General features: G+C 45.0%; 1 protein-coding gene across 3 annotated transcripts in view; it reads right to left on the minus strand.

The window, feature by feature from the left end:
- Positions 1-19,833, minus strand: part of cacnb4a (calcium channel, voltage-dependent, beta 4a subunit) — a 233,842-nt gene that overhangs the window by 37,498 nt on the left and 176,511 nt on the right. For all 3 annotated transcript variants that reach the window (XM_080198299.1, XM_080198301.1, XM_080198302.1), the window contains exons 7-8: positions 12,881-12,961; positions 1,459-1,517 (exon numbers count right to left, since the gene is read on the minus strand). In XM_080198299.1, the coding sequence (XP_080054425.1) occupies positions 1,459-1,517; positions 12,881-12,961 (140 nt within the window). The remainder of the gene's footprint in view (positions 1-1,458; positions 1,518-12,880; positions 12,962-19,833) is intronic.

Here is a 19,833-nt window from a genome sequence, read left to right on the forward strand (position 1 = left end):
AGTCAGAACAGCCTGAAGCACACAGCGCTTCTACTCAGAGTGCTGGCACAGGGCCCTATCTGAAATGTTAGGTGCCTACTGATCAGCTATGCATTTTTATTTCCGACTTCCCAGTGTCAGTTTTTAGAAACATAGAACAAAGGAGCAGGAGTAGGCCATTTGGCCCATCAAGCTGGCTTCACTATTCAAGAGTAGCACAGTAGCACAGTGGTTAGAACTGCTGCTTCACAGCACTAAGGACCTGGATTCAGTTCCTGGCTTGGGTTACTGTCTGTGTCATCCAGGTGCTCTGGTTTCCTCCTACATTCTGAAAGACGTGCTGGTTAGGTGCACTGTGGTGACTAGGGGAATTTCACAGTAACTTCATTGCAGTGTGAATGTAAGCCTTGTGACTAATAAATAAACTTTACTTTAAGCGTGATCATGGCTGATTCTTTGTTTCAACACTACATTCCCTATATCCCTTGATGCTTTTTACGTCTAGAAATCTATGTCTTTCTTGTTTACATTCAGCGAGTTTGCCTCCACAGCTTTATGTGGTAGAGTTTTCCACATGTTCACCACCCTCTGACGAAATTCCTTCTCACCTCAGTCTTAAATGGCCAACCCCATATTCTGGGACTGTGACTCTTTATTCCAGATATCCTTGTGTGTTCTCCCCCCACCCCACGCCCTCCCAGCTCAGGGAAACATCATCCCTGCATCCAGTCTGTCCAGCCCTGTCAGAATTTTATATGTTTCAATGAGATCCCCTCGCATTCTTCTAAATTCCCAGGCCCAGTCGATCCAAGCTCTCCTCATACAACAATCCTACTTCTCAGGAATCAGTCTGGTGAACCTTCGCTACACTCTCTCGCTCTTCCAACAGGAAAAAGATACAAAAGTCTGAGGTCACGTACCAATTGACTCAAGAACAGCTTCTTCCCTGTTGCCATCAGATTTTTGAATGGACCTACCTCGCACTAAGTTGATCTTTCTCTCCACTTTAGCTAAAACCGTAACACTACATTCTGCACTCTCTCCTTTCCTTCTCTATGAACGGTATGCTTTGTCTGTATAGCACGCAAGAAACTGTATATTAATAAATGTGACAATAATAAATCAAATCAAATCGATGGCAAGTATATCCTTTATAAGGTAAGATGAACAAAACGGTGCACAATACTCCAGGTGCAGTCTCACTAAGACCCTGTACAGATGCAGTAAGATATCCTCACTCCTGTACTCTTCATAGTCAAATTATTTTGTTTAGCAATGTGCTTAGGAACATGCTTTACGATTGTCTGGAATTATTTAACTCCGCAATATCAATTGTTTTTGCAAAGTAGTTCAGTAAAATCCTCTTATAGACATTGTCCAACATGATGTTACAACCTGCCTGTTGAAAATGCAAACATACTCAAAAGAGGACAGGTGACAAAGGGTTGGAAGAGGAATGTGGGAGAGGATTTTGCTCACCTTCCATCAAACCGGTGCTTTAGGAAGTCAAAGAGAGCCTTCTGCATCATGTCAGTAACCTGCACGAGAGGAAGAGATAGAAAGGGAAAAACAAGTGTTGATCAGGGAAAGAACTGCTGAAGACGAACGTTATTATAGAGAATTCTTAACAATCTGTTCATCTGCAATCTCAAGACATTACAAAAATGCTCACAGTAAAAGCACTTGTGCAAAATGGGAGCTGGATCAGTGAAACATTTTCAGCAATTTCTGTCTGTAATTATAAACGGCATGATTTTTAGTTCCGGTGGATAAATTGTCCTTTGGGCGTCTTGTGGCTCACTCCTGCCTCGGAATCCAGAATGCTCCTGGCTTTGACTTCCACTCCCAGACTTTACCTCTACTGCAGGCAGACAAATGTATATCTGCGTCCGTCCCAAGTTCAGGTAAATGCAGTAGAGAAGCAGGCCAGTTTGATCCATCTTCACCACCTCTCCGACTCAGTATCTTACCCAGGCCCTCTCACTGGCCCTATCCCCATCTTCCCACACAGCTCCCATGGCTAATCCCATCTAACTTATGTCTTGGCACAGTTAGGTGCAATTTAGCATGGACAATCCACCTAACCTGCGCATCTTTGGACGGTGGGAAAAAAACCAGAACAGCCAGGTCCACACCCCCTCCCCTTCCCTTAACCCCACAGATTTACCCCACTAATCTCTTTAACCTACACATTTTGGGACATTAAGGGGCAACTTAGCATGGCCAATCACTTAACCCGCAAATCTTTGGGCTGTGGGAGAAAAACAGAGCACCCGGAAGAAACCCACACGGACATGGGGAGAAAATGCAAACTCCACACAGTCATCCAATGCAGGAATTGAACCCGGGTCCCAGGCGCAGTCAGACATCAGTGTTAACCATGCTCCATTCAGTCAGATCTAACTGAAAGGTGGAGAGAACTGAGGGGCTACACAGCCTACTCCTGCTCCTATTTCTTAACTGAGGTTCTTATCCATTTCCAGCCAAAGTCTAAGCCAGACTGAGGTATAAAATTTTTCTGTTTGTGTGACATTAAGCATATTAGGTTCAACTTAGCCGTAACAAATACAAAGGATCAAGTCACCCTAATTTGTGTTAAATGTCAATAAGACACTGAAACACTGAAATGGTCAGTATGCCCCGTAGGCACATTTATAAATAAGCTCTGTTACAACTGTCACTTTAAATTACCAGTGAGATGTAAATCTGATTACTTTCCCAAAATAGTCCAAATTGGGATCTTTACGCACAAATGTATGTTCAGTGGGTTTTGGCTCACTTTGAGGCAGCCCCTCTCATCTGTACAGCTTTTTAAGTTTACTTATTAGTGTCACAAATAGGCTTACATTAACACTGCAATGAAAAATCCCCGCATCGCCACATTCCGATGTCTGTTTGTATTCACTGAGGGAGAATTTAGCATGGCCAATGCACCTAACCAGCACGTCTTTCAGACTCTGGGAGGAAGCCAGAGCGCCCGGAGGAAATCCACGCAGACACGGGGAGAATGTGCAGACTCCGCCCAGACAGTGACCCATGGCTAGAATCGAACTCGGGTCCCTGGCGCAGCAAGGCAGTAGTGCTAACCACTATGCCACCATGCTGCCCCAGTGACTCTTCTCACAAAAAGACCGAAGCAGTAAGGTGGAGGATATCTATTTTGGTGCTGTCTGCACGGTAATGAATATATATTAGGAGCCTGCACACCGTAAATCCATTCACTGACAGGAAATCACGGGCTGGTGGAGTGAAATATCTCAACATGTGCTTTCTGGGAGCACTGGAGTGGAAAATCTCCAGTTAATCCAGTCTCCAGTAATACTTATTCAGTTCAGCATTGAATGGGGGCCAAAAGACAAGGATTGCAAAGTATCTGAGGCCAAAATTGAGGAAGAGATTGGCCTTTTACTGGCTTTATTATGTGTACAGAGGAACAAAATATTCCTCTTCCATTTTTCTTGTTCATTGTTCTCCTGCCATTGGCAAATAATGACCAATCAGTCACTGCGCTTAATTGCTACGCTAGAGGCATAATATATAATTTATATGATTTTAATCCTTGGGGTTGCTTGAGAAGTAGCCTAATCTTTGGCTAATATCAGGCCAAATATCATATCAGTTTAAACCATGGAGGGGTGTCCATGGCTGTCGTCTCATGACGAACATGTGTCTCATTTCTTTGGAAAAAACCCAGCACATAATTTGAATGACCTACTTCTGATACAGAAGAATATAAGCAAATCTGACCTGTTGTACTCAGAACATTGTAACCTAGTTAGGATTGCAACTTAAGGCGGATGAGCGTGGTAAATCACCCCTTCTTTTATTCACTTGACTGAAATCTCCTGTCTCCTGGGCTTTGGCTAGAGATTGCAGCTGAAAAGATGAAATCTATTAGGGAGAGTACTTCACATTTATTACTTCCAAGCAGGAATGTACAAGTGAGGCCATATGACCAAAGGGTATTCCCAGGTTCCTGACCAATCATCCCTCAAAGACCAGGCAATTAAATACGAGCTTCTCATATTTATCAAATCCTCTGATTTATATTTCTTAGGCCCAGGGTACATGACCTCACAGTCCACCAGATTAAAGTCCATCTTACACTCCCTTGTCCGACCACTCAGTCCAGCTATGCAATCTATATAGTTCCTGATATTCGACGCTATATACTCGTGTGACCAATGAATCCAAAAACTTGGACCTTGCTGCTTTCAAAAATAACGCAAGTGTTATTCCGTCATTCCTATCAAGTATCAAGTGGAAAAACATCCTTCCACTCCTACCCTCTGCCTCCTATGGCCAAGCCAGTTCTGAATCCATCTAGCTAGTTCTGTGTGGTCTAATCTTTTGTACCAGCCTGCCATGAGGGACCTTGTCAAATGCTTTACTGAAGTCCATGTGGACAACATCCATGGCCCTTCCCTTCTATCAGGTCACCCCTCAGCCTCCGTCCTTCAATCCCAGTTTATTCAATCATTCTTCATAGCCAATACCCTCCATACCAGGTAACATCCTGGTAAACCTTTTCAACGTCAATCCTGAAGTCAAAAACCAACAGTTCACACTCCATCATAACTTGATCTATTCTTGATCAAGAGCTTGCCTAATGGCACAATGAAAAAGAAATGGAATTCTCCTTCAAGAAAACCTGCTCAACGAAGAGAAGACTTATTCAGAGATGTGAGCTAACTACTTGATCGGAGTCCTAGCTTGGTGGCAGCCAAAATGCCTTCAATACACATGATTCAAGCACATTACTTCATTTTGCTTCAATACGCTGGAGTTCCATTCTGTTTAATGCCCCTCTGTATATCTTAACAGGTGAAAAGGTTCTGGTAAAACAATTCTAAGAATCTTTAAAATAAAGATCCTTAGAATTTTCTTTGGGTTTTGACAAAGGGTCATCTGAATTCGAAACGTCAGCTCTTTTCTCTCCTCACAGATGCTGCCAGACCTGCTGAGATTTTCCAGCATTTTCTCTTGTGGTCGAAGAATCTTTAACTCAGAGAACAGATGATAACTGCCCTGTGAAAGTTAAACACTGTACTGCGATCTCATCTGCTGTTTTATTCCGGCTTTTGTACCACTTCACTTCTAATAAGTTGCGATGAGTTGAGTAGCTCAAATTAAAGCTACTGGGAATTTTTTTTCATTAATTTGGAGAGACATGAGAAAATGTAGTGAAATCCTACCAAAGCCGATGGAATAAGTGTTCACTGTTTGCTGTGTGCCTGGGGTCCCAGATATTCTGTAAATAAGGTTAGCAGAAGTGCACACTCAAACGCTGAGGAAATTGGACCCAAGTACTGTTTTAGGTTTGGTTGACAATGTACTTCTGTGAATCCAATCAAATAGGCCAGACATTTCAAAAATACTGAAATTAAGTTGAGCATCTTCTCAGGCTGGAATCTTCCATTCTGTACTTAGGCTAGCACGGTGGCACAGCAGTTAGCACTGCTGCCTCATAGCGCCAGGGACTCGGGTTCAACTTCTGGCTTGGGTCACTGACTATGTTATTTTGCACATTCTCCCTGTGTATGCATGGGTTTTCTCTGGGTGTTCCAGTTTTCCTCCACAGTCCAAAAATGTGCGGGTTAGGTGGGTTGGCCATGCTAAATTGCTCCTCACTGTCAGAGGGATTACATAAGAACATAAGAACATAAGAAATAGGAGCAGGAGTAGGCCATCTAGCCCTTCGAGCCTGCCCCGCCATTCAATAAGATCATGGCTGATCTGTCGTGGCTCAGTTCCACTTTCCCGCCCTCTCCCCATAACCCTTAATCCCCTCTCTTATCAAAAACCCATCAACCCGCTTCTTAAAAATATTTAGCGAGGCAGCCTCCACCACTTCAACGGGCAGAGAATTCCAGATATTCACCACCCTTTGAGTGAAGAAGTTCCTCCTCAACTCCGTTCTAAACCGCCCCCCCTTTATCTTGAGGCTGTGCCCCCTAGTCCTACTGTCTTTTTTGAGCGGGAAGAGTCTCTCCACCTCTATCCTATCCATCCCATTCATCATCTTATACGTCTCAATGAGATCTCCCCTCATTCTTCTAAACTCTAACGAGTACAAGCCTAGTTTATTCAGCCTCTCCTCATAGCTCAACCCCCTCAACTCCAGTATCAGCCTAGTAAACCTCCTCTGCACTCCCTCCAAGGCCAAAATATCCTTGCGCAGGTGCGGCGCCCAAAACTGCACACAGTACTCCAGCTGCGGCCTCACCAATGCCCTATACAGCTGTAGCAAGACCTCCCTACTTTTATATTCAATCCCCCTCGCTATGAAGGCCAGCATCCCATTCGCCTTCCTGACCACCTGCTGCACCTGCAGGCTGGGTTTTTGCGACTCATGCACAAGGACCCCGAGGTCCCTCTGCACCGTCGCCTGCTGCAGTTTTTCGCCACGTAAGTAATAGTCCTTCCTACCATTCTTCCTACCAAAGTGGACCACCTCACACTTGCCAACATTAAATTCCATTTGCCATTTCCTGGCCCATTCGCCCAGCCTATCCAGATCCTTCTGCAGACTCTCCACACCCTCCGCACAATTTGCCTTTCCCCCAATCTTGGTGTCATCAGCAAATTTCGACACCCTACACTCGGTTCCCTCCTCCAGATCATCTATATAAATGGTAAATAGCTGAGGCCCCAGCACCGACCCCTGGGGCACCCCACTAGTCACCAACCGCCAATCCGAATAGCACCCATTGACCCCCACTCTCTGCCTCCTATTTGACAACCAATCCTCTATCCACGCTAACACCCTACCCCCAACTCCATGTCCTCTGACCTTCTGCAGTAACCTCTTGTGAGGTACCTTATCAAACGCCTTCTGAAAATCCAGAAAGACCACATCCACCGGCTCTCCTCTATCCACCGCCCTAGACACATCCTCATAGAACTCCAGTAAATTTGTCAGACACGACTTCCCTTTAATGAAACCGTGTTGCGTCTGCCCTATCAAGCAATTCCCTTCAAGATGCCTTGCAATTTCCTCCTTAATGACGGATTCTAACATTTTACCTACCACAGACGTTAAACTAACCGGCCTATAATTCCCCGCCTTTTGCCTGGCACCCTTCTTAAACAACGGCGTAACATTAGCCGTTTTCCAATCTTCCGGCACTTCCCCGGAATCCAGCGACGTCTGGAAAATAACCACCAAGGCATCCACTATAACCTCCGCCATTTCTTTCAGAACCCTCGGATGCATTCCATCCGGTCCTGGGGACTTGTCCACAATCAGCCCCTCCAGTCTGTCGCGCACCACCTCTCTAGTAACAGTAATGTCATTAAGACCCTCCAGTCCTACCACCTTTCCATCGCTGACACCCGGCAAATTATTCACGTCCTCCTCCGTGAAGACAGAAACAAAAAAGTTATTCAAGACCTTAGCCATATCCCCATCCCCTACCACTAGGTCCCCTTTCTCATCCTCTAAGGGACCAACATTCACCCTAGCCAGCCTCTTCCTTTTTATATATTTATAAAAACTCTTGCTATCCTTTTTTATATTAAGCGCTAGCCCAGCTTCATAGCTTCTTCTACCCTCCTTTATCAACTTTTTTGTCAATCTTTGTTGACATTTAAACCTTTCCCAATCCTCTTCTCGCCCACGGCTCTTAGCTACTCTAAATTCCTCCGCTTTTAATTTAACACTTTCCTTCACCTCCTTCGTTATCCACGGCTTATTACCTCTCTTCCTACTGTCCTTTTTAACCATCGGAATAAATTTCTGCTGAGCACCAAGAAAGATCTCCTTAAAGATCCTCCACTGCTCCTCAGCAGACCTACCTTCCAACGCGCTCCCCCAGTCCACATTCGCCAATTCTTCTCTCATCCTACCATACTCCCCTCTATTCAAACAAAGGACGCGTGTCCGGGAACCCACTTTCTCCTCCTCCATCTGCAACAGAAACTCCACCATACAATGATCACTCTCTCCAAGAGGATCCTTCACCGCAAGGTCCCTAATTCTACCCGCCTCATTACATAGCACCAGATCCAAGATAGCTCGCTCCCTCGTCGGCTCCAACACACACTGTTCCAGGAAACTATCCCGGCAGCATTCCAAGAACTCCTCCTCGAGCCCACCTCGTCCAACATGGGTCGACCAATCAATATGCAGATTGAAATCCCCCATAACTACTGCCGTCCCATTCCTGCACGCCGCACTTATTTGCGTGTTAACAGCCTGCCCCACCTCCAGATCATTATTCGGGGGCCTATAGACGACACCCACCAGCGTCTTCCTCCCTTTGCTGTTCCTAATCTCCACCCACAACGATTCCACTTTCTGCTCTTTGGCTCCGATACCATCCTTTGCTACCACCTTGATGCTGTCCTTAATCAGCAGAGCTACGCCACCCCCTCTTTCCTCCTGCCTATCCTTCCTAAACACTTGATAGCCCTGTACATTCATCTCCCAGTCCCTGTCACCTTGCAGCCACGTCTCTGTAATGGCCACCAGATCGTATCCATTTGTGTCGATCTGCGCCACCAGCTCATCCACTTTATTCCGAATGCTTCGTGCATTCAGATAAAGCGCTTTCATCCCAGCCTTCTTCTGGACCCTATTTGCCGTAACGCCACCACTTGGGACATCCTCAGCCTCTTCCCTTACCTGTACCCTATCCTTAACTGTAGACCTCCTAACATCACCTACCCTCGCACCCTCCCCCCCCCTAATTAGTTTAAAGCCCTGTCTACAGTCCTCTTTACTCGATTCGCCAGCACTCTGGTCCCAGCACGATTCAGACCAACCCCATCCCGCCCGAACAAGTCCCACCTACCCCAATACTGGTGCCAATGCCCCATAAATTCGATCCCATTCCTCCCACACCAATCTCTGAGCCACCCATTCACTTCCTTTATCCTGTCAACCCTACTCACGTCTGCACTCGGTTCAGGCAGTAGCCCAGAGAAGACCACCTTGTCGGTTCTACTTTTTAATTCCATTCCCAGCTTCTCATACTCCCTCCCCAGATCCTCAGTCCGCACTTTGCCTACGTCGCCGGCACCCACATGTACCACCACAACCGGGTTCTCACCCTCCCACTCCAGATTCCTCTGCAGCCCAGCTGCGACATCCCGTACCCTAGCACCAGGCAGACAACACACCCTTCTGTGCACTTTGTCATTGTGACAAAGGACAGTGTCAATACCCTTCACCCCACTATCCCCAATCACTACTACGTTCCTTTTCCCCTTGTCTTTGCCTATGTCCTGCTGCATCACTGTACCGTGTGCAGTTTGCTCACCAACCTCACCTGCCTCGTCCTCTTCCAGAGTGGAAGCAAGAACCTCAAACCTGTTATGCAGATTAAGAGGCTGAGGCCTCCGCTCCTCACCCCCCTTCCTCCTCCCAGCAGCCCCCTTTTGTTCCTGACCCTTAGATTTAGACAGTCTAGAGGGGGTGGATGTCACTTGCACCCCATTGACAATGGCACCCTCTCTCCCCCTGATGAGCCTCAGTGTCTGTAGCTCAGAGGCCAGCTCATCCACCTTGAGCTGGAGCTCCTCCAGCAACCTGCACTTACTGCAGACATGGTCTCTGGGAAGGACCCTGGGGTCCACCAGTTCCCACATCATACAGGAACCGCACATCACATGCCCCTCCATTATTCAATATAATTTGTTGTGGGAAAAATTTTTTTCCTTGTTTCTTGCTGTAGTAGTTTTGAAAAAAAAATTATTATTTTTTCCTTGTTCTTTCAACCTGGCCTTTTTACCTTCAAGCCCTTTTTGATATTAAGCCCTAATAGCTCACTCTGCTTCCCTCTCACTCCGCTGCCCGCTCCGACGCTGCCCGCTATCTACACCTGGCCTCCTTTTAAACTTGGCGCTGATTTAAAGTTGATGGGCCACAACTGCCTGATAATCACTCCCTCACAATTCTTAAAGCAGTAAATACAATAAGTAAATGCTTTAAACAGTTCTACAAAGAACAAAGTGCTTTAAACTTATTTTAAACAGGTTTTTAACAGGTAAAGTCTTAGCTTTCTCTCTGATGCTCCTTCCTCGTCTGCTCCAGCAAACAATTACATGGAGTTACTGGGATAGGGCCTAGATGGGATTTTTGTCAGTACAGGCTTGATGGGCAGAATGGCCTCCTTCTGCTCTGTAGGGAATTCTACGATTCGATAAGGAACAAAGAAAAGTACAGCACAGGAACAGGCCCTTCCACCCACCAAACCTGCGTCGATCGCATTATCCTACCTAGATCAACTGCTATTATTTCTCTATTCCCCACCAGTTCATGTGTCTATCCAGATAAGACTTACATGTTGCTAACATGTCTGCCTCAACCACCTCACTTGGCAATGCATTCCAGGCCCCCACCATCCTCATTGTAAAAAACTTCCCCTGCATATCTCTACTGAACCTTTCCCCCCTTACCTTGAACTTGTGCCCCCTTGTAGTTGTCATTTCTGTTCTGGGAAAAACTTCCACCTGTTCACCTTATCTATGCCCCTCATAATTTTATAAACTTCTATCAGGTTACCCTTCAGCCTCCGCCTTTCCAGGGAAAATAATCCCAGTTTATTCAATCTCTCCTCACAGCGAATACCGTCTGTAGCAGGCAACAACCTGGTAAACCTTTTCTGTAAAAAAAACATAGAAATCCTACAGTACAGAAACAGGCCATTCAGCCCATTAAGTCTGCACCGACCATAATCCTACCTAGGCCCTACCCCCACATATTTTACCCATTAATCCATCTAACCTACACATCTCAGGGCACTAAGGGGCAATTTAAGCATGGCCAATCAACCCAACCCACACATCTTTAGACTGTGAGAGGAAACCGGAGCACATGGAGGAAACCCATGCAGACACGAGGAGAATGCGCAAACCCCACACAACAGTGACCCAAACCAGGAATCGAACCCAGGTCCCTGGAGCTGTAAAGCAGCCATGCTAACCACTGTGCTACTGTGCCGCCCGCCAAAGCCTCCACATTCTTCTGGTAGAGTGGCGACCAGAATTGGACACCGTATTCCAAATGTGGCCTAACCAATGTTTTACATAACTGTAACATAATTTGCCAACTTTTGTACTCGATACCCTGGCTGATGAAGATAAGCATGCCATATGCTTTCTTCACCACCTTTTCCACCTGTGCTGCCACTTTTAAGGATCTGTGGACCTGTACTCTCAGATCTCTCTGTGTGTCAGTGGCTCTTGATGGTTCTGCCATTTATTTTATAGCTCCTACCCGAATTGGATCTACCAAAATGCATCACTTCACATTTATCTGCATTAAATTCCATCTGCCATTTCAACACCCAATTTTCCAGTCCATCTATATCCTGCTGTACTCTCGATAAGCTTCATCACAATCCAGCAATCTTAGCATCATCTGCAAACTTGCTAAACAGACCAGCTACATTTTCTTCCAAGTCATGTATATATATTACAAACAACAGAGGTACCAGCACTGATCCCTGTGGGAACCCCACTAGTTACAGACTTCCACCACTACCCTCTGTCTTCTATGGCCAAGCCAGTTCTGAATCCACCTAACTGTTTCACACTTGATCCCATGTGATTTAACCTTTTGCACCAGCCTGCCATGATAGACCTTGCCAAATGTTTGACCAAAGTCCATGCGGACAACATCCATAGCCCATTCCCACACAATCCTTCTTGTCACCAAATCAAAAACTCAATCAAATTAGTGAGACATGACCTCCCTTGTACAAAACTATGCTGTCTGTTGCTAAAAAGGCCATTCAGTTCCAAATGTGAAAAGATTCTATCCCTAAGAATCTTCTCCAACATTTTCACTATCACTGACATCAAGCTCACTGGCCTATAATTACCCAGGTTATTTTCCGCGCTATGATTCTGTAGTCTGAGTTTGGTGATGGTCACGGAAGTGAGAGTGGATTTCCACTGAAGGGGAGGTGCAGGCCACATGCAATCTTGCACTGTTTAGTTAATTACACGTGCATCCGTGAGCAGTTCGCTGATTCTTGCCATTACCTCTTGGGGTTAAAGGTCAGGATGCCACATTTAAAGGCCACCCAGACAGTTTGCACTACCCTTTCCAACTTAGCCACTGCTCCGCCTTTTCCCCTTCCTTGGTCACTCTCTACATAATTTGGACTGCCACAACCCAGTCTCAAGTAGAGATTGGAATTTACAGATACAGCCCAAAGAGCAGAATGCAACAGCAATTCACCATTAGTCATGGACGGAGTCCACCTTGTCAGGTGCACACCACTTATGTGCACTCATGTGTGTGAATATTCTAATTTCTCGCTGGTGGGGAACATAATTTGGAAGTGGAACTTAATTCCAGTAAGTTGGCCTTTTAATTAGCATGCATGAGATGCTAATATTTGCAAAAGAGCTTCTTGGTCGGCAAGCTTGGTGTGCTTTTAATCCTCCTTTAAAATTCTGAGAACAAAATTGCTAAAATTCACCCTGCCATCAGGAAGCTGATTTTTGTCCCCAGACCTGTTTAAGTTCTCCCGCCCACCAAGCTTCCTGCTAGTGAACCCGGCAGATTCCACCCGAGGTGTTTTCTCCTGAACCACCTGAAAACCACACCTTTGAATTGCCTGCAAACGAAAACATTTGTGAGTCGACGTGAACCATCCAGTTCAAAATGATTACCACGTTCAGTCCCAGCCCAGACAGCTTGCACTATCTCTTCCAACATTGCTCAGCCATTGCTCCGCCCTTCTCCGTTAACCCTTCCTCCCTTCCTTGGTCACTCTCCACACAATTTGTACTGCCACACCCCATTCAAGGAGAGCTGACTGCCAAAAGATCAAGCAAAAAAAAACTTGCAATGGCTCACAGGTTTTTGAGAATTGAAAGAGCTCCGCTGCTAAAGTTACCAATTGCACCTGTTTAGTTTCAGCGATCGACGGTCGGCATCCCTTACCTCATAACCTTTCAATGATGGGCCCACCAACACAACAGGCCTCATGGATGGCACCACATCGTAAGGAGGAATGTGTTCAGTCTGTTTAAATACAAACAGTAATGATGCATGAGATCACTCATTATATCCGAATAGCTTAAACATGCTAACATTTTACTTAAATGGCAACGTTACTTCAGAGTAAAGCACTTGCAGCGCAAACCCATTTTTCCCATGGGGGAAGGTTGTGGCATCGTTGCATTATCATAGAACTAGTAATCCAGATACTAGTGGTAATGCTCTGGGGACCTGTGTTCAAATCCCAGCACGTCTGAATCCAGTCAAATCTGGTATTAAAGATCTAAGGATGACTATTGTTGTAAAAAGCCATTTGGTTCACTCATGCCATCCTTAGCTGGTCTGGCCTACATTGTGACTCCAGATCCACAGCAATGTGGTGGACTCTGAAATGGCCTTGTGAGCCACTCAGTTCAAGGACAGTTAGGGATGGGCAATAAAATGCAAGCCCAGTCAGCGACGCCCAGATCCCATGAATAAAATAAATTACATCTTTATGTTCCCAAAAAAAATCAGAATTAGAAAAAAAATTAAGAATACACACCTTCCAAAGTAGTTCCTTTATGGAATGTGATAGACCAATTTCATAATATCCAGTAGTTTGCTAATGGAATACAATTACTGGATAGACCTGAATACTAAGGAGATTGACTGTTTACAGTGGTCCATAGAGAATCCGTTCAAATTATTACTCTGGCAATTCATCCAGGAGGCGATGGAAGGTTACTTTAAACAGGCGATTATTCTGGAAATTCCTCTCTAGTGTATGGAGGACACCATTAGAAAATAATTATTCTGTATGTGTTGAAACTCCTTCGCATTGTTAGATGCAGTCTTCAGTTACATCATCAGGTTTATGTGCAGACAGCAGTCAAAGCACTGCCACCCAGGCAGCACGATGACACAGTGGTTAACACTGCTGCCTCACAGGAGCCCAGGTTCAATTCCAGCCTGTGTGGAGTTTACATGCCTGTATCTTCACCAGTTTCCTCTGCATGCTCCGGTTTCCCCTTGCAGTCCAAAGATTTGCTGATTAGGCTGATAGACCATGGTAAATTGTGCCTTGGTGTCAGGGAAATTAGCAGAGTAAATATGTGAAGTCACAGGATAGGGCCTGGATGGGATTGTTATCAGTGCAGGCTCATTGGGCCAAATAGCCTCTTTCTGCACTGTAGGGATTCTATGGCTGGGATTTTACAGCCTCATTCGACCTGAGACCAGAAATTCTCACCCAAGTTCAATGGACATTACCATTGTCCACCTCTCATCTCACTGCCAGCAGATCCACTCGTCTCATTAAGTTATTACATCTCATCATTGCCCCCACATACTTATCACACTGTGAACCAACTGGTCTCACTGGAACTTTATTTTCCACACAAGGGGTTCCAATCCCTTCTCTCAAGGAATACATATTTTCCTAAATCCCGCAGAGGGCAGGGCAGTAGAATTCCGGCTTGGTGATTCAACGGTAACATCTCAAGTTATTATTAAACTTGCCTCAATGTGGAGTCATGAGGAGTAGAAGCCCCTGTACTTGGCGCTGCAGTAAAACAGTTTCCACTCTTCCAGGCTCATGTGAGGTGATTGGCAATTCTCCTAGTCAGTCTCTCCCCACTGCACAATGAGCAGGGTGCCACTGAGCCAAGAACGGCAACTACAGATCACCAGTAATAACTGAGACCAGTGAGTGGAACTACTGACAGTGTCATTCAGCACGTGCAATGTTAGCTACACCAGGCAATCCAGTTGTTAAGTCAAAATGCTTTTCTTAACTATCAACTGAAATAAAGAGATAAAAGGCTGGATTTTAAATTGTATTGCAATCTTTTTTTCTGATTGCTGTTGGTTCGCTGGTTTGGGTAAGATTTTGGATTTATATACGTAAATCGTTCCAGGAAACAGGTAGTTTTAAATAAGTCACCTTTATATTTGTGGATATTAGAAATAAGGTATTAAGGAAGTTTAATTTTGTGTATCTGCATTTGAATGAGTTAATAACTTCACTTTGGTCCAAAAGGCTTCATTGTAATGAGGGTTTATGCTGTGAAAGCAAACCTGGTTTAAAGAAAAACAAACTAGGCTGTTGCTTAGCAACCAGGGAGAACTCTAGGATAGTTAGTTGTCAGCAAGTGCCAGAAGAGCAGATTTCCAAAAAAGAACAAAAGAAAGTTCCAGAAATCAGGAAGTCGGGACAAAACAATGTCTCAGGAAGACAATTAAGTCAAAGGAACAAAGAACAAGAAGCTGAAGAAGGTCCTGTTCAGGAGAATTAAAGTAAAAAAGCAGAGAAAGGCTCTGAGTTAAAAAGACAGCTGCAGAAACCAGATTCAAAGTCATTATAGTGGTCAAAATGTTGGTGACACTTACTGAAGCCTGTGAGGCAATGATGTTCTGTTGGTGTGACTCGGTACATGAGGAATTGTGTAGAAGCTTGAATACACATGGTGATCCAGGGTTGAGGAAAGGTTGGAATCCTGGAGGTGGATCCTTGGTGAAGGCATCCAGGAGGGAGAATTGTTTAGAAAAATGTGTATTCTTTGAGAGCAGAGATTGAAAACACTCATGTTGAAAATAAAGTTCCAGTTGGCTCACAGTGTGATATGCTTCTGGGAGCATTGATGAGAAATCCACTAAAGGTGTTTTGGGTAGTATCTGTCACTTACTTTCAGGGTGTGGTGCATCTGACCACGCTTTGCCTGTGCATTTACATGGACAGTACATATAGTGAGAATATCAGAGTGCAAGATAAATTTTGTAACTTGTGTTATCCTTATAAATCTGTATATATCTGTAAAGGTATAGATGGGTGGGGGGAAGGAGCACTGTATTATAGTTCATCTTTTCTTATTTCCTTTTTATAAAGAGTTTATTGACAGTCCTGTGACTCTCCACATCCACATTTTGATCAAAAAATAGAAGTTAGGGTCTATCAAGCCAGGTTTCATCCCAGGATCCAACTTGTCCAGCAGTAACATCGTTTGGAATCATAACAATGGCTATATTTGCTGAGTATTAGAAAAGCTTTTAATGGATAGTTGTTAATCTTTGATACACCTAACTGATTAAATCATTTGTCTGGAAGTATACATCAAGAATGAGAGGGAGCTCAAACAGGAAAATGGTTTTTGTTGGAAAATGCGTGAATTTGATTAAGTTCCATGGTTATGCAATTATTTATTCAATCATAGGGGCGGCATGGTGACACAGTGGTTAGCACTGCTGCCTCACAACACCAGAGTCCTGGGTTCAATTCCAGCCTCGGGTAGCCGTCTATGTGGAGTCTTCATGTTCTCTCCATGTCAGCACAGGTTTCCTCCCACAGTCCAAAGACGTGCAGGTCAGGTTGATTGGCCATGCTAAGTTGCCCCTTTGTGTCAGGGGAATTAACAGGATAAGTAGGTAGGGTTAAGGGGATAAGGCCTGGGTGGGATCGTTGTCGGTGGAAGTTTGATGGACCAAATGATCTCCTTTTGCACTGTAGGGATTCTATGTTTTTTTTATTCATCATGGGATGTAAGTGTCACTGGCTGGCCAGTATTTATTGCCCATCCCTAGTTGTCTTTGGAGGTCAGTTGAGAGTCAGCCACATTGCTATGGGGGTGTCTCGTGTAGGCCAGATCAAGTAAGGACAGCAGATTTCCTTCCCTAAAGAACATTTGGGATCCAGATGGGTTTTTTTCCGACAATCAACAATGGTTTCATGGTCATCAGTAGTTTCGTTATTCCAGATATTTCGCATTGAATTCAAATTCCATCACCTGCTGTGGGGGGGGGGATTCAAACCTGGGTCCCCAGAACATTAGCTGAGTTTCTGGATTAGAGATCTAGCGTTAATACTAATTGGCAATTGCCTCCCCTTGTTGCATTTGTATTTACTGAATCAACCCGCATATTGATAAATGAATATCAACATTGTTAAGCTTGCTTGAAACTGGACTCGAAAAAGATTGATTGGACAGGAACAGAAACGTGCTGCAGTTCTGGGAATATCATTGCTGAATATTTGCTAAACTTTTGTGTGACATGCATTTAATCTGCAAGTGTATTAGTTATCATAATCTGTCTTGCCAAGTGCAGCGACTGCCATTCCTAAAGTGAGCACCGTGAAGAGTCTGGAGGGCTGATGATCGAAGTGTGCGCTCCCAATGTGGAGCCTCACCCGTTAGAAATCCGCACTGAGAAATTATAGTTCCACCCCCACCCCCACCCCTACCCCCAACCCCCACCCCCGCCTTCTGCAATTTGCTATTTAAAAAAAAACAAATTTGTCAAAACACAGAATGGGCAATTAACCATCTGGGTGTGCAGCTGTGAAAGTGCTGATTACAGAAAAAAAATAACAACTTTCAGATCAAGCAAGACCAAATCCACTTGTGGGAACGAGAAATGTCAAAACAGGAGTCGGTCCTCCACTCCACTGCAGCTCTTTAATCCTTTGAATCCAATTTGCTGTCCTCTCTCCCTAACTCTTACATCCCTCTCCCTGTAAAGCACCTCAACTGATTCTGCATCAACGGCCTTCTGAAGAACGTTCCTTCCACACCTTCACAAGCCACTGTGCGTGAACATGTCTTTTTTGTGCATTGCTATCGGCTGCCTCAGTATAAATCTTATGGTATTAAGTGCAAAATTTAATAGTGTAGAGTGTCTTTTAACTGCAGAACAGATGACCCAGTGTCAGCTTGTGTGGGGGTGGCAAGAGGGGTCCTCACATCACACAGCTGAACACAGTTAAAGCAAACCCATGATACCAAATTTGGCCAAAGTATGTCCAGCATCTGCATTGTGTGGTCCAGGAGAAATACAAGCCTGAAGCTGCAAGAACTTCACAATGGTATTAATTAAAGGATCAAGTATCCTGATTCTTCATCACTCTTCCAGAGATATAAGGCAGACAAAGCACACAATTGCACCTGTTTGTTGCTTGTTTTTCCTGAAAAGGGGTTACTGGTGGTCTGAAGTTTGAGCAGTGCCACTCCACATCGAACACAAAAAGGAGCAGGAGTAGGCCATTCAGCCCCTCGAGCCTATTCCACCATTTAATAAGATTGTGACTGCTCTGATACTAACTTTAAATCTGCATCCTGCTATCTCCAACCATCCTCCCTTGCTTTCCAAGAAACTATCCACCTCTGCCTTAAAAATATTCAGGTCCACCACCTTTTCAAGAAGAAAGTTCCAAAGAGTCAAGACCTCCTGAGAGAAACAATTTTGCTTCATCTGACTGACCATGAAACTCTCTTGCTTTTCCTACCTGCGTATTAGAAGGATTTGCAGATTGATAATCAACATGTTTGGCTGTGTTATGGCTACGCTTTCTGTGGCCACCTATTCTTGGAGTGAGACTTGAACTCATTAGAGTTTCCCACTGAGCCACATTGCTGGTAATGTAATTGCTTCTAACCATTTTCATTGCAAAGTGTCTGTGAGTAGTCAAAAGTGTTTTGAAGGTGTATTGCTGAGTCCCTGAATTTGTCAGAGACTGATGACTCATCTTCACAAGGAGTTAGAAGAATAAGTGACTTAAGCACTTAAAGACTGCACCAGATAAAGGGCAGCAACATGTATTGGGAGGTCGAGGAGGGCAGCTGTGCCTCTGAGTCTGCATGTGGAGATGCTGGCATTGGACTGGGGTAAAATAGAAAGAAATCCCACAACACCAGCTTAAAGTCCAACAAGTTTATTTGTAGCAAATGCCGCAAGCTTTCGGAATAGGCTGTCCCTTCGTCAGGTGACTGGGAGTTCTGATCTGCATCTGAATCTGCAGCATGGCTTGGAGCTCGAGCAGAAACTGTGGAAAGGGCAAGATCTGTGTGATGCCCTCCACTTACTTGCAGTGGGATTCTCGTGCTCCTTGACAGTGACAGCAGGTCAGCCAATGTACGAGACATCTCAGTTTGCATGTCCACTCAGTGCTCTCCTCTATGCTGCCCCAGAAACATCCTCATCGAAGCCCTTTATAGCAGAACTCGTCCACTGGTGAGCCAAATTTTAACCATCCTTAAAGTTTAAAGTTTATTTAGTAGCCACAAGTAGATTTACATTAACACTGCAATAAAGTTACTGTGAAAATCCCCTAGTCACCACACTCCGGCACGCGGGTACACTGAGGGAGAATTTAGCATGGCCAATGCACCTAACCAGCGTGTCTTTCAGACTGTGGGAGGAAACCAGTGCACCAGAGGAAACCCACGCAGACACAGGGAGAATGGGGGAACTCCACAAAGAGAGTGATCCAAGCTGGGAATCAGATGTGGGTCCCTGGAGTGTGAGGCAGCCGTGCTAACCACTGTGCCACCATTCTCTCCAGGTCAACGCAGGTACCCCAAGGTACTTTCAGTGCCAATATCTGAGCTGGTAGCTGCAAGCATCAGATCAAATGAGGGGATCTCTTCATTTGTGCTGTGTAGCTGCTCTCTCGTTACCTATAGCTGGATAGGCAGCAGAAATTGGTATCTGAAATTGCAACTCAGAAGGGGGAGTTTGGTATGAGGGAAGTGGAGTGGGCTGAGAAGTAAGAGGTCCATAGTCACAGTATCAGTAACTTGGACATGATGCTAAATAGCAAGATGAGGTTGTGCTGAGAGTGGCGGTAAGGTGGGAAGCTACTGTCCACCACAATGCTTTCACTGACATTGAACCATGGGTTCTGTCGCAGCCGACACCATTACTTCTGTGTAGTTCAAGAGACGCAGGTGTCCTTGTCTTCCACCAATTCTGCTCTGCTCCCTTCCATTGTAAGCCACCTTGTCCTGTAAGACAGAGGGCAGAATGTCAGTAGTGGTGTCGAACTGCGTTTGGATGATGTGCCTGCATCAGGTGAATAGCTGGAGGTGTTGGGAGGCAGTGAGAGATGGGCATAAGATCTGCTGAATTCATAGGCGTGTGAGGGT

This window comes from Carcharhinus amblyrhynchos, chromosome 11 (genome assembly GCF_965287045.1).
Source record: "Carcharhinus amblyrhynchos chromosome 11, sCarAmb.v2.hapA, whole genome shotgun sequence".
In the NCBI taxonomy this organism is placed as follows: Eukaryota; Metazoa; Chordata; class Chondrichthyes; order Carcharhiniformes; family Carcharhinidae; genus Carcharhinus; species Carcharhinus amblyrhynchos.